General features: G+C 36.2%; 1 protein-coding gene across 4 annotated transcripts in view; it reads left to right on the top strand.

Annotated features, from left to right (window-relative positions):
- Positions 1 to 316: 316 nt before the first annotated feature.
- Positions 317 to 14,886, top strand: part of TASOR (transcription activation suppressor) — a 51,953-nt gene continuing 37,383 nt past the window's right edge. For 2 of the 4 annotated variants that reach the window (XM_057706354.1, XM_057706352.1), the window contains exons 1-7: positions 317 to 907; positions 8,864 to 9,009; positions 10,954 to 11,046; positions 11,717 to 11,789; positions 12,230 to 12,321; positions 12,800 to 12,961; positions 14,672 to 14,796. In XM_057706354.1, the coding sequence (XP_057562337.1) occupies positions 580 to 907; positions 8,864 to 9,009; positions 10,954 to 11,046; positions 11,717 to 11,789; positions 12,230 to 12,321; positions 12,800 to 12,961; positions 14,672 to 14,796 (1,019 nt within the window). In that variant the 5' untranslated portion in view covers positions 317 to 579. The remainder of the gene's footprint in view (positions 908 to 8,863; positions 9,010 to 10,953; positions 11,047 to 11,716; positions 11,790 to 12,229; positions 12,322 to 12,799; positions 12,962 to 14,671; positions 14,797 to 14,886) is intronic. The other 2 variants (XM_057706351.1, XM_057706353.1) reach the window with 1 other exon arrangement.

Consider the following 14,886-nt stretch of genomic DNA (forward strand, 5'->3'; position numbering starts at 1 on the left):
AATCATGAGCGGAGACGCGGAGTAATCTTTCCCGCAAAGAGGCGACGCCTGCGTTCCTGGGACCTGGCGCAGCGCGCCTCCCTCGCCCGCAGCACTGGCCGAGCGCGCTCCGGGAACTCGCAGCTCCCTCTGAGGCCCATCCACCCCGCGGCCGGCCACGGCGTCGAGGTACTCGCCGGGCGTTGCCGTTGCCCCTTTTGGCGGGCTCGGGCGCTTCGAGGCTCCGCCCCCCGGCGCTGTCTATCCGCACCCACGGAGGCGGGCACCGCGCCCCCATTGGCGGAGCGCTCCTCGCTGGCCCCGCCCCCTCCCGGCCCCGACGCCAGCACGTTGAGTGGAGGGGGCCGGCTGAAGAACTGCCCGAGAGAGGAGCGGCTCCTGGGGCCGGGCGGCACGGTTGGGGCGCCCACTTTGGGGCCCCCGAGAGGCTGCTGGGCCGGGAGAGCGGCCAGCGGTCACGGGGGGAAGGGGGTGGGTGGGCTGAGAGCAGCTTGGCGGCGAGGCCGGCCCGCCGCCCCTTCCCCCCACCCCCGTCGACCTTGTCGGCAGAAGCTTCCCGGAGCTCCTCACGCCGGCGCGATGGCGACTGCTGCGGAGGCGGAGGCCTCTCCGCCGACGGACGCGAGCTGGGGAAGTGGCGGCGGCGGCGGCGACGACGAGATGAAGCAGGCGCTTCCGGAGCTTGAGTCCTCCCCACAAAATGGCGGCGGTCTCAGCATCGCGGAGCCCGGCGGCGGCGCCGGGCCTGAGGAGACCACGGCTGCCGAGGCCGCCCCGAGCCTCTGTCACGAGCAGCCTCAGGACTCCTCTGAGGCGGGCGCGGCCGCCCCGCCCAAAGGCCCTGAAGAGCCCGAAAGACCCGTTAGGAGGAGTTTTCAGATCCCCAGGAAGAGCAGAGAAAAGAAAGGTGGTGCTTCCCCTCTTTCCCATCCCCTCTTTCTCTCTCCCCTCCATCTTTTCATTAGAACCTCTCTGTCTCCTTCCCACACCCATCCGAGACACGTAAACACGCATGCAGCGCCCGCCGCCTCTCCCCGCACTGCCACGGCCGCCCAGCTGCTGCGCTTGGTGCGAGAGGAAAGCGGTGGAACCACGCTCCCTGCTCCCCCTCTCCCCGTGGAAGTTGGAAGTAGCTCAGGTTTGAAGCTTGTCCGTAAGGCTGCAGCTCCCAGAGAGGAAAGATGGTGCTCGGCGCCCCTCCCTCCCAGCCCCTGAAGGCAGAGAAGCTGATGTGTCCTCCTAAGGATGCTTCTGAGAAGTCTCACTGTGGAGATAACCCGTGGCCATGGATTCTGGGGCTTTCTCCAAGGCCACTGCGTTGAGAGGACCACAAGTGCTTCTCCCTATGGAAATTCTTCAGCTCTGTGTGTCTACTTGAAATTTGCTCGATGTCAGCGTCTTCCCTTGTTTAGACATCTCCGTTAGATGTGATTCATGCACACTGCTATTTTCCATCACACTTCATTTCCATGTAGATTTTCTTTCTCTTGTTTTTGAAGCGCTAGATAGGGCTCTCTTTCTAAATCCAAACTTTAGTATGTTTTTTCTTGTATTTGAGAAGATTGGGAAGGTAGGTTCTTGGTGCAGTAATTTCCCTATGGAAAAAAAAAATAGAGGTCAGCTTATGCCCAAGAGTCGCCAGCTTGATCTTGCAGATGAGAGAAGTTCAGAAAATTTTTTAGAAGTCCAGTCTGGTTTTTGGAATCAATTATGGGAACAGTTAAATGAACTACGTTACCTTTTTAAAACAATGCCATATTGTGACACCTTTCTAATGGAGGAAATTATCGTTTTGTACTCTTAGAATACAAATTTTGACTATCCAGTGATTTGGGATCCTCTGTCTGGATTTAGTCAATTTAAAGCCTATTTTTGTTTTAGTGCGTGGTTCTCCGTTTTTCAGATTTACTTTGGAGAGTAATAGGAATTTTCTTATTTGCAGAAAACGTTTTCATTTGTAACTTGAATTTTGGTAAAGACAATATTGAATGAAGCATGTGCTTCCTCTTTCCAGGTGCATAACCTGCTACATTTGCACAACTGAAATTGTTAGCGTTTTGTCAGTTGAGATACAAATAAAGTCAAATTGTTCACTTCTGTTTGGATGACAAAGCCAGGGAACTCCTTGGTGCGAGAAACCATGTTGAGAAACATGAAGTTACCTTTTGTCCACTAGCATGCAGAATCTTTCTAGAAGTATCTTTTAAGTGAGTTAATGTAGTACATTTTAGGGTTCAAGGGAATTCTTGTAAAGGTCAAGGTTATCAATTCTTCTGCTTTATTTAGTGAAGATGTATAGTCTAGATTAGGAAAATTAGATATCATCCTAAATTATCAATTGGTAGAGAATAGGTTGAAAGTAGATTCAGATGGGCTCAGGGTATAGTATCGAAGTAGAAGGTTGAACTTTTTTCTTTTTTAAAATTTTTTTAGCTTGATACTCGAAGTCCGTTTTTTTAGGGTTTTAAGTAAAATGTAACGCTTAATGTACCTCCTTTTAACTGTTGATAGGACCAGGAAATTGGCCTGAAAACCCATTTGGTTTGAAATGTGGGAGAGCACTAGGAAATGTTGAAAGGCATTGTTTGCATGTGTGTTGGTTTTTTTTTTAGTTAGATAAATCCAGAGGTTGCTGTAAAATAGGCTTCATTTGAACACACTAAAAGTAGATATAATTGAGGAATTAAGAAATATAAAACCTAGTTGTTTTCTCCCCTGAGTCTGATGCCCCCTTGGGGGCAATTTGTATTTTCCACTTTCACTTAGAGGCAGAAGGTTGTTACCTTTCTCTCACGGAGGTTTTGGTAAGGAAAATGTAACACTGGACTTTTTTTCATGTTTAGTGAAAATCAGTAATTTTTAACTTGTCTAAATATTTGTACACTGAGCAGCAGCTGTTCAAATAGTGCAATAACAATTTAAATAGAGCTTTTAAAACTTAAATAAGCAACTCTTTACCACTATGGACTTCATCCTTTCCAACCTGAAAGGAGTTACTACTTGGTGATAGAATTTAATAGAAAAATCCAACTTTTCATTTTAAAAAAGGCTTTATCAGAAACAGTGCAAAAGGTACTGCTAGTTTCACACTTGATCCAAAATAATCTCTTGGAAGAGTTGAAAGGTATCCCTTTATATATAGGATTTGGCTAGGTATTAGTGGTGTGGTCATCTGAGCCTTTTATCATGAATATTGGATCGTTTTCAGTAGATACCGCTGCTTCAACTTCTCAGTATCAAAGGTTCTGTTGCATTCGTATTTTAATATGGCAGACCTTTCCTTGTGACTGTGCTTTTCCAGTGAAATTTAAGATTAGGAATCCTGTATTTTTGGTAGCTTAAAGATAAACCTTTGTGAGTATAACTTGCTTCAGTTCGTTTATTGGTCTTCACAGTAGCATAACATATAAGATGCTGCCATTCTAATTAAGCAGTAATATTGGCAGACACTCGATAGTGCTTAATAGGTTATAGACATTGTGCTAAGCAGTTTATATGTATTAACTAAATCTCAGTACTCCTATGTGGTAGGTACTATTCCCACTTTACAGATGAGGAAACTGAACTACTGAGGTAAATAACTTGCCCAAGGTCACACAGCTAGTAAATGATGGAGTTGGAATTTGAACCTAGATGTAGAGTACTGCTTATTTCCTTTTTATTATAGAAAAGTTTTAATTTGCATATAAAAAATTCTTTTTTAAATAACTTAAATTTAGTGATGTTTAGTATGTCTTCATCTCTGGGGAATTTTGAGATTCAGAAATTGTTCATTATAAACAACACATTTAATCAGTACTGACAGATTAAGCGATCTGTTGACTGGAAGAGTAAGATTTTACTTTTCATAATCTATGTGTTATTCTGTTTACTTATTGGCTGGGCTACGCTCTGTACTGTAAGGAGTCACAGTTAAATTTAACCAAATTGTGGAATTGCATTTCGTCAGTAGATGTTTCACTGTTGCCTTCTTTTACTCTAAAATCGAATAGTGTTAAGTCACCAAAAGTAAGTTAAAATCAGTAATTGTCTTTGATATAATTTTTCCCTCCAGAGTTCTTGAGAAGTAAAGTAGTAATGATTCACTTTCTGGAAAATGTTTATTGGTTAATGCTTTATGTAGGGCACGAGATGAACTGCTCTCTTGCACCTGCGTCTCATGCAGGTGCATCACAAAGTAAATTCTCTCATGCATCTGCGTCTACACTGATACAGTTTAGGAGAATTAATGGCCAGTTCTCCTCCCAAATCCCCATCTTTTCCCACAAAATTTGGAGTTGTCTTTTTGAAGGCTTTGCGGTTAAGTCTCTTTCTTAAGGAAATTTGCATGATGTTTTAGTCGTTGTATATGAATGGATTGGTTCTAAGAACCACAGGTTTCCCTACATAGAAGTAAATCTGAGCAGGAAAGTATAGGCAGAATCCAGTCATCCACATAAACCATTTGATAGGTGCATATAAATTCTAAGTAATAGAGGTAAAATTTTCTTTGACATATTCCCCAGTCCAAAAAAAGTCAAATTTCATATTTGTTACCTCTAGATCTCTGCTAGAATGTTCTTTCCTAATTGTGCACTGTATTCAATCATGAGTGGAGATGAATCACGCACTCCTACAGTATTATATCTGTAATTTTATTAGACTGAAGAAAAATGCTTTTTAAAATATCTGAATTGTGAGGAACAAATGAATAGTCGTATTTTAGTCATTAATATCAGTAGACATCAGAGAGATTAATTCAGATATTAATTCAGAGAGAATTGCAGACCAATGTGATCCCTAGCGTACTCTTCGCTATTTCCTTTTCTTCCATGAATTACTTTAGATTGGAATGTATATTTTGTATTATCCATTGGTGTATTTTGATAACATTGCTCCATCTTTTTATAAAAGTTTAGCTTGTTTTTACACTTAATGTATATATGATAGTTTTTTTTTTTACATATGCACATAATCAATACAAACACAAGGATTGGCATTGACACTAAAGAAGTTGGTAAAAGTAGTTGAGGAAAATATGTTTCTTCAACTAAGAAACAAAGCTACTATTTGATGACCTTAATTTTGTGTCTATTCCAGCCGCTTAAATTTAACATTGAATTCTTAGTATGTTTTGTATGCTACAATATGAAATACTCAATTCTAGTTCTGATTCTGTGATAGTCAGTTTCCTCATTTGAATTATAAATCCCCCTTTCTAAATCTTTTCTTGAATCCTGTAAGAGCACGTCTACAAAAGGGACTTCCGTGGTGGTGCAGTGGTTAAGACTCCATGCTTCCACTGCAGGGGGCATGGGTTCAGTCCCTGGTTGGGAAACTAAGATCCCACATGCCACGCGGTATGGCCAAAAAATAGAAAAAGAAAATGATGAAAACACATCTGTAATCAATTTTGTTAATAGAGGAGCCCTGTGAATTATCAGAAATCAACTCAGTAACTATCTGATATGAATTTGATGGAAAACCTGTAAGTAAGCAAAATTATATGTTTCTTAATGTCTGGAAGAATTATTATGACTGCTGTTAATCTTTATAAATCAAAAAAGGATATTAGTTATGGCTTTTGGCCCTGTTGAATGCATTAAATGAGAAAGAAATATTAAGAAATGAGATTTAAAAGAGGACATAAGAGGGTAGAAAGAGCATTCTAGACGTTAAATTCTTTTTATAGCCAATTTCCACATAGCTAATATAATTTCTTGGTCTGAAATGAGGAAACAGTTATGCTTTTCCAGCTCTTGGAGTGATTAGTTTCAGCTCTTATACACCCATATACGTCTTTTACTTATAGTTCAGGATACAAGATTTGCAGCTAGGGAGCCTGATTTTGAATTCCCACCTGCCCTATTCATGTATTAACCTTGGGCGAAATTAACCGTTAAGCTCAGTTTCATTTGTGAAATGAGCGTAATGAACTTTATAAGGTGGTTTTGATGATTAAATGAGTTAATGCATATAAAGCTCTTAGTAGAGTACTTGAAAAGGAATAATGAGCCACTGATGGTTAGACTCAAAAATTGTCAGAATCTGGAGAATAGTATATTGGATACTGACTTCCTTATATGAAATGGATGATAAATATGTAAAATGATCTGTTTCCCAATTGGGTATAGTCATAGTTTTATTATTATTACCTCAAATGATGGCCCATAACACTGTGATGTGTATGTTTTTTTTAAAAGAAGTGACAGGATGTGTTGATCAGGTACATATATCCTTTAGAGGATTATTAAGGACAAAATAGACCACCAGGGAATGTGCATTCAGAACATAAACTTGTTATATTTCTAAATTACCATTATCAGTACATTGACTTGAAATCTTTAAAAATGGTTACAGCATAATTTTATTTTTAAAGAAATTGATAATTGGGAAGAAAAAATAGAAATTATAACTCTGGCCTAACTAGTAAAGCCAACTGACATATTTGAAATATAAAATACCTAGGACACAGGTATTAATGGTTTTTTTTAAAGAACTTTTATTGAGATATAACTTTTATTGATTTACAATAAACTGCATATATTTGAAGTGTACAATTTGATATTTTTTTCTTATTAGTAATGTGTATATGGCAATCCCAATCTCCCCAGTATTTATTGTTAGACCTAAAATCTTGCACCTTTTTCTGTATTTTTATTCACAAGGATTTTTTTCACACTGGCAGTCTACTGAAGTACATTTGAGGTGACTCTAGGGCATTGCTTTGAATGAGATACAAATGTTAAGCACTTTCTTGAGAATAATTTGAAAGTTAATGTCTGTATAAATGTATATGATTTAACTCAAATCTTTCACTTTTGGTTAGATTGATGGTGGCTTGATGGTGGAAATAGTGTTGTATTAGCTTAATTAAGAAAAATAATATTTTTTTGTAGATTTGTAAAATTTCATAGAAATTTAAAGCTACTTGATACTTTTTGGCACATTTTTAGATACCTGAAATCACTTGTTAGTTTAGAAACATAAAAACCAATCATGCATAAAACCCAAATTTAAAAACCATGCTTGGCTCATTTTGGATGTGAAAGCCTGTAAAGACTATTCCACGTGCTCTTTTCCTTCACAGGTTTTTCCACTTTAGTTGGGGAAAGACACAAAGATAAAGTGTTTTCTCCTACCATATTTTTTAAAACAGATGTGAATTGAGAGAATGGATTTCTCCCTGTTTTTTGAACTTTCATTTCATTTTATATATCACTGAATTCTTGAATTTGTAAGACCTAATTTAAAATGACAATCAATTTTTGGTAGTTTAGAATATATTTGTATTCAGTATAAAAAAATGTTGACAAAGTTTATTCTCATTTTCTTTACTCATTCAGTCATTCAACTTCGGGTTAGTCCCCCAAGGAGAGAGTAATGAACGAGGCAGTTATAGTTCCACCTCTCATGGAGCTTACAGTCAATAGATTATTGAGCATATCCATCTGCTATAAATTTGATTATAGGACACTTTTTTTGCATTTAAAAGTTCTTGAATTCTTGAGTGTTTTTTTTTCTTCTGCTTACTCCTAGTATCTTTATTGCATTTTTGTAAGTATGTTGACTTTACCTCCCCTGCCTTTTTAGTGTGCAGTTCCAGTGGGAGCCATTTGTTCTATACATATTGGCTCATTGAAAGCTACATTTTTACAGATACTTTTGTAATATATACATACTTTGGTAAATGAATAGATGAATAGATACATCATTTGACATTGTGTCCATTAAAGCCTAATAACTGTGTATAGAGAATACAGTAAAAACAGCTGTTCTCTAGTACCTTTGAGTGTATGTACAAGTAGAAAATGTGGCCTACAAGTATTTTGACTTACATTTATTGACTCTTTATAAATAGTATCTTGAAAGAAATTAAGGTCATAGCATATAACATAAGTTCTATGAATACTTTTTATCTACAGTGAAAAGTAGTTCCTTTTGGTTTGGGGAAAATATATGTATAGACTTGAAGTTGAAATTTATAGGTTAAATTATTTCATGCATAAAGTGGAAAATTGAGGTTATTAAGCTGTTGGTTGAAGAACAAATTGTATATTTGACTTAAGTATTTTAAAAAGTAAAGGGAGTATGCAGTAGTTGGCAGAGTGGGGAATAAAAACTTTTACTGTCTTACTTTGCATCAGATGCTGTGCTTAGAGCTTTTTCCATGTGTTGTCTTATATGGCATATGGCATATCGTGGTTATCAGGATAGCTAGAGTTCTCCTTTTTACTGAAGAAAGTACTGGGCTTGTTTGGTTAAATAATTGATTTACGCAGGGTCTCTCACACAGCCAGTAAATGCTAGATCTGATATTTGTGTCCAGGTTTGACTCCAAAGTTCCCCATCTTTCCAAGTCTTCATAGTAAATATCCTTCTACTTTATATTGATAATACAAAAAGTGAATGGGTGCAGCGTATTTTATTCTAGCTTTAGTGTTAAAAACCAGATAGCATCATTTTATTCTGTAGACACCTAAGTGTCTTATATGTTTTAATGCTATTACTTACGGTATAAGCATTTAATTTGCTGAAATAAATGGCCCTAGGCATACCACTTAAATGTAACATAAAATAGGAGTTGAGGCAAATTGAGTTTATGCACAGGTTCTTGTGAGTAGCAGTTTAGGTTGCCTAGTGTAGCATCCCCTAAGTTTTGCAGAATTGTAACTTCCTTGTTTCCATGTGTAATGCCAAGCTGCTCATTGCTGAAGAGTTTTTCCTTCAATGAATTAATAAGTATCTCCTTCGCATATCACAAAATAAGATAGCCTTGATGCTTTTTTTTACTTTATTTAAAAGTTATGTTAACAAAGCCACAAAAATATAAGAAACTACATTTAAGATGGAATCTTAAAATTAATACTGTTTTTTATTTTAGCACTTTTTCAGCCATTAACTCCAGGCTCTCGAGAATTTGAAGATGTTTTAAATATTCTCCACTCATCTTACCTTGAACCAACTTCAGTAGCAAATTTTAACTACAGACGTGCTTGCTTGATTCATAATGAGCTTTTGGAAAAGGAGGTATGTTTTAAAGTGTGCTTTTCGTAAGATTCTTCAGAACCAATGAATAGCCTGGACTTTGTTTTACTTTCTTCCTTTTCTTTAAAAATGCTAAAATTCTTAGGAAAGCCAAATTATGGAAGGGAAAAACAAGTTTTAAGTAATGTGTTTTTTTTCCCTAAGCAGTGTTGATATTGCACTACATTTATCTGCTTTGTTAAATTAATGTGCAGTTGTGTGAAATAACTTCTTTTACTAAAAGTGAATCTTAAGCATAGGGATAGCTTATTGTATAATGGCTTAATTGTAAGTTCATTACAAGGCTTTTTGCTCTTTCAAGCACATGTTAATTAAATGGAATCTCTTAAGAGCATATTATGTCTAAATTGGAAGATTAATAAAATAAAATGTTTTTTGTTTGCTTTTGGATATGCTTAGTTTTTCCCCCAATTATTGCCTGGTTGTTGAATTATCTTAATATCATTAGTAGAAATTCTTAGTGAAAAAGTAAGAATAAAGGGGAATAGTTTAACCTATTAGGTAATGAATTTAAGTTTCACGCACAAGTTAGAATATTCTTTTAGTTTTGATTTAGGAGAAGCCGTAATAATCCTGAGGTAATACAGATTAGATGTTTAGAAATATTTGATGTGTGTATTGCTTTCTAATGTACATGAAATACTATTAATTTTGTACTTTTATAAGTTGGTTAATCCAGTGCTATGAGAATTTAGCTTTGAAAGGATTCCTAAAGTGGATGAATGTTATCAGCTCCCAGAGAAAATTAAAACCTTGGTAGTTTGATGTGGTTTCATGATATGCTATGGATTATTTGTTATTTTTATGTAAAAATTTAAAGATTCATTAATTATATTATTGAAGATCAGCAATAGCCTGAATATGGCATGTAAATCTCTTAGATATGGGCTCCGTATCTATTTGCTTGTGTCTAAAAGTGAAAGCCAACAGATTAGGGTGACTTAACAGTTCAGATGTACTTAGATCAAGTCACTCTTTTATCCTGGAAATGGGTGCGAAGCATGGCTTATGTACTTGGCACTGAGAATATAGTTGTAAAGAGATGAAACATTTTTCCTTGTCCTAATGGAGTTTATAGTCTAGAAGTTGGTCATTAAACAGATTTATTAAATGACCTACTATGTGCAGTGCACCTTGTCAGATAAAATGAGAGCTCCGAAGATAATCAAAAAATGAAGTTAAAAATCTATGGGAAAAAAAAAAAAAAAATCTATGGGAATACGCCTGCCAATGCAGGGGACGCGGGTTTGAGCCCTGCTCCAGGAAGATTCCACATGCCCCGGAGCAACTAAGCCTGTGTGCCACAACTACTGAGCCTACGCTTTAGAGCCCATGTGCCGCAACTACTGAAGCTCACGCACCTAGAGCCCATGCTCTGCAACAAGAGAAGCCACCGCAATAAGGAGCCCACGCACCACAATGAAGAGTAACCCTGCTTGCTGCAACTAGAGAAGGCCCGTGTGCAGCAACGAAGACCCAATGCAGCCAATAAATAGAATAAATAAATAAATTTATTAAAAAAAAATCAATGGGAGAGTTGGAGTGTGGTAAGAATTTAATAGATATGTAGTTAAATTTGTAAAGCACTAAATGCTTCTTTGACTATATTGTAAGGATAAAGAGCCAATTATAATGGGAAAAAATGAAGTGCAGAAATTATAGGGAAAGAAAAGATAACTTTTACTTTGGTAGATTTGGATTTTTTTTTTTTTTTTTTTTTTTTGCTATGTGTTGTGGCTTATGGGATCTTAGTTCCCCGACCAGGGATCAAACCTGGGCCCCCAGCAGTGGAAAAGCGGAGTCCTAACCACTGGACTGCCAGGAAATTGCTGATTTGGAATTTCTTAGAAATAAAATGCCTGAAACTCTTAGCTTGAAAAACATAATCACATGCTAAGGAGTTGTTATAGATTTCATTTCATTTAGTTTACAGAAAAGCGAAGAGAACTGAAGTTTGATGGTCGTTTAGATAAAGAACTTTCAGAATCCTATGCATTTCTGATGATTGATCGGTATCAGGTAAGTGAACCCATTATATAAAAAACAATTTGAAAATGCTTCCATTGTAAGTTACTAAATTTGCAGTTATTCAGTACACTTGATCTTTATAAACTAAATTTTTTGATGTATACATGGAAAAAATGATTTAGTAGCGCAAGGTATTTCATTGTTTTGTAATTTGCTTTTCAAATATGTTCATTTTTTCTTTGATCAAACCTATTTTTCCACCATGAAGTATGCTTTATAATGAATAATGTTCCCTTTGTTGGAGTAGTTTATCATCTATACCACTGATTATAAGTGCTGGGAACTGTTTTTTCTTCTTTGATTGAAGATGTTTAGGTGGAGTTACTTTCTCTTTAAATACTTTGCCAGTTCTAATTCTCTCTAAAAGGGGATGTTTATATATTTGAAGGCATGAATTCTCAGTATCTGTCAGACCTGGCATAAACAAAAATAGATTCTAGCTGTGGTTACATTGGAAGTGTAAGCCAGTTTCACATTGATATTTAGTCATAAACTAGCATGTATATATATATATGTATATGTGTATATATATATATATACTTTCTGTAATGTAAAAAAGTATAGTTTAGAAGCTTGGATTTTATTTAAAACAAGTTTACAAACTCTCTTTTCACATTTTTAATGTATTATGACTGCAGGATGAAATGTTTTGTTTATTTAGGTTCAGAGCATATGTGAAAAAGGATTACAGGTGGGCCAGTCCAAAATAACAATTCTTGGCAGTCCTTCTATGGGTAATCTTTTTTCTTTTTTCGTTTACCTACTACTAAGTTGCCCTTTAAAAATATATTATGTAATTTTGCTGGAGTCCTTATAACTAAATTCATGTATGCTTTGTCATGTTCCCAGAAAAAAAGACTAGTTTCAGATTCTGTAATGTAAAACCAGTTTTATCCTTTGTTTCTGATTTTGCATAGTTCCAGTTGAACAAGGGGTTTTTTGTATGTTTGTTTTAATGTCTCAGTCTAGTCCTAGTGATTTTGAAAAATTTGATTAATTTCATGTGTTTTCTGGTTTTATTTTTTGCTTTGGTTACATATCAGCTATCTACTGTCATTATTATTATTTTTTTAAAGGTGTCATACCTTGTATCTCATCATTAGGTTAAATATTTGGACTTTTTGTATTTGTGTCCTTATTAAAATAAAAATTCTTTACTTTCCCTCTTTACTAGGTGTCTATCTTTCTAGGTATGCTGATTTGTTACAAGCTAATCCTTTGGAAGCTGGGGCAGTGGGTGATGTGGTTATTTTTAAAATAATGAAGGTAATTTCAGCTTGTACATTTCATATATCAAAGACAACATTTGACTTGTATTTTAGTTGACCCTGTCTTTAGGAGTTTGATTGAATTAAAAACCAGTGCTTGTTTGTGTTTGGTATATAAAGATACTTTTGAGAATGGTTTGCCATCTTTAATCTGAGCTTACTGAACTTTAGAGTTTGCTTTGCTTTCCAAAGAAAAGAGGGGGATATGTTGATAATGTCATTTAAGCTAGAGAAGAGTGTTGTGAAGAAAATTTTTATTTCCTTATATTAAATTCAAATAACCTTTTTTGTTTTTGGTTAACTTTTTGTCACTGCTTCGATATTGGTAAAAAGTATTGGGTATTACTTTACTATCAGGTATTAAAGGAAAAAACTGTTGTTATAGGTGATACATATTCAAAGAGATAGCTGTAATACTGATGTCATACAGTCAATAATGAGGTTTTGGTGGACTTAAAAGGTTTTCTCTATTTTAGGGTAAAATAAAGAGTATATATGACCCCATGGGTGTAAAAAGTTTGGAGTCTATGTTAAATAAGAGTGCTTTGGATCCAACACCAAAGCATGAATGTCACGTGTCGAAGAATGCCAATAGAATTACATCACTTTTGGCTTACAGAGCTTATGAGCTGACTCAGGTAGGTGCCTAGATCCATTTTAGTGTTATGACCTCATATCGTTTTGTCTCTGAATCCTTTAAAATGTCTCCATTTCATTTCCCTCTGCCCCCGCACTAGTCTAGACGGGTTTCCACTTATCACTGCCAGACTCCAGTGACTCTTACAGCTATTTGTTCAGTGTTTCAAAGACAGCTCAGAAATATACAGTGGCCCTCCTCAGACTTACAGTGATATTCAGATTCCGTAGCCTAACTAGCTCTCCCTGCATGCAGACTGTAACCTCCAGCCTGTATTTTGTTTTTTTTGTTTTTTGTTTTTTTTATGATTCCTGCCCTCAGCTATCTCATTTCATCTTGAAGCCTTGGTTTTTCCTGGCCTAGAAAGATCCTGCCTAATAAAATATTACTCATTCTTCAAGGTGAAGTTAAAGTCCCTTGAATTACCTTATTAATTCATATCACTTTGTACTGTTGATTTGATAGCTGATTTATTAGTATTTTTCTAAAATGCAAACTTAGAATTCATTTTATTAGAATTCATTTTATTCAGATGTAATTGATTTATAGTAAACTACACATATTTAAAAGTATAATATTTGATGAATGTCAGTTGTGTTTTTGTATGATGTTTCACTATAATTTTTTTTTTTTAACAAATGTATACTAAATGTGTATATCTAAATGGATTGTATGTGAAAAGTGGTGCTAACCTCCTTGGAAATGTTCTTTCTTTCCCCTTTTTTTGCTTTTTTTACTTTATTTACATAAAATAAAATTTATTCTTAGTCCTTTCTTTTTGAAGAATCTCAGTGGGCAAAACCTATTGTTGGGGGCTTTTAGCAAAAATTATATTCACCTAAGTCACCTGGGTTGACTCATTTGATTACCTTCTAGAACGTGGTGGTGCTGGTAGGTATGAAATATAACTATAAAGTAATTACTGGTTTTTCTAGCAGAACTTGTAAACTGACTTGATGGTTCCAAAAAAAATTCCAGGCATTTTTAGAGCAACAGCAACATTGTTGAAATCAGTAGTTTCCCAAGGGAATGGACTTTGAAGGGCAATGCTTTGTTTATAAACTAGGGCGTTCTTTTTAATGAAAATCACTAGACTGCATGTCAGAAAACCCTAATCTAATGAATGTTGTGAATAGGTGAAGGGGAGAGGCAGATGGGTAGTAGGAAGAGGTTCTGCTGCCTTTGTCACCTATATTTGTAATCTCTACCCACCTCCCTTTTGTTACTTTGTCTGCAGTTGGAGTGAAGAATGTGTTTTTCTTTTGAAATAATGAGCAAAGTGGTAGGTTTGCTTGAAATTGTGTTCTTAGTATTTTACTTTTGTATCAAATTGGCCTTTTGGGGCTGAGGTGGGAGTTTAGGCTCCATTTGTTTCATTTTTATGAGGAGATTTGTAGCACATTCCCAGTGGTCAACTCTTCAGAAGTAAATTTTTGGAATACCTATTAGTATCCTGGCATCTGATATGGCATCAGATATATATATATATATATATATATATATATATAGAAGCAGAATATTTTATATCATAAAATGAATGTAAAGTACAGATTATTTTGATTAGACTGACAAACAGTGCCTAAAGATATTTTTTGTTAGAGGTACTTGAGTGGTATCTTGTTGCTCAAAAATTAGGCAGGTAAATGTAAGATTCCAGTCTGTATGTCATGGCCTTCTTAAGGGAGTTAATTTTTCATTTTCTTATTTTTAGTATTATTTTTATGAGTATGGCTTTGATGAGCTAAGGCGAAGACCAAGGCACGTGTGTCCATATGCAGTTGTGTCTTTTACTTATAAAGATGATGTACAAACGCCGAAGTTCGTACTTTCATCAAGGTAAGACTCATGAATTTTAGACATCATCCAGAATGGTGTTATATCACGTATCCTGCAATGCTGAGTTAGGAGGAACACTTTGTTTTTCTT

This window comes from Hippopotamus amphibius, chromosome 13, assembly GCF_030028045.1.
Source record: "Hippopotamus amphibius kiboko isolate mHipAmp2 chromosome 13, mHipAmp2.hap2, whole genome shotgun sequence".
Lineage (NCBI taxonomy): Eukaryota > Metazoa > Chordata > Mammalia > Artiodactyla > Hippopotamidae > Hippopotamus > Hippopotamus amphibius.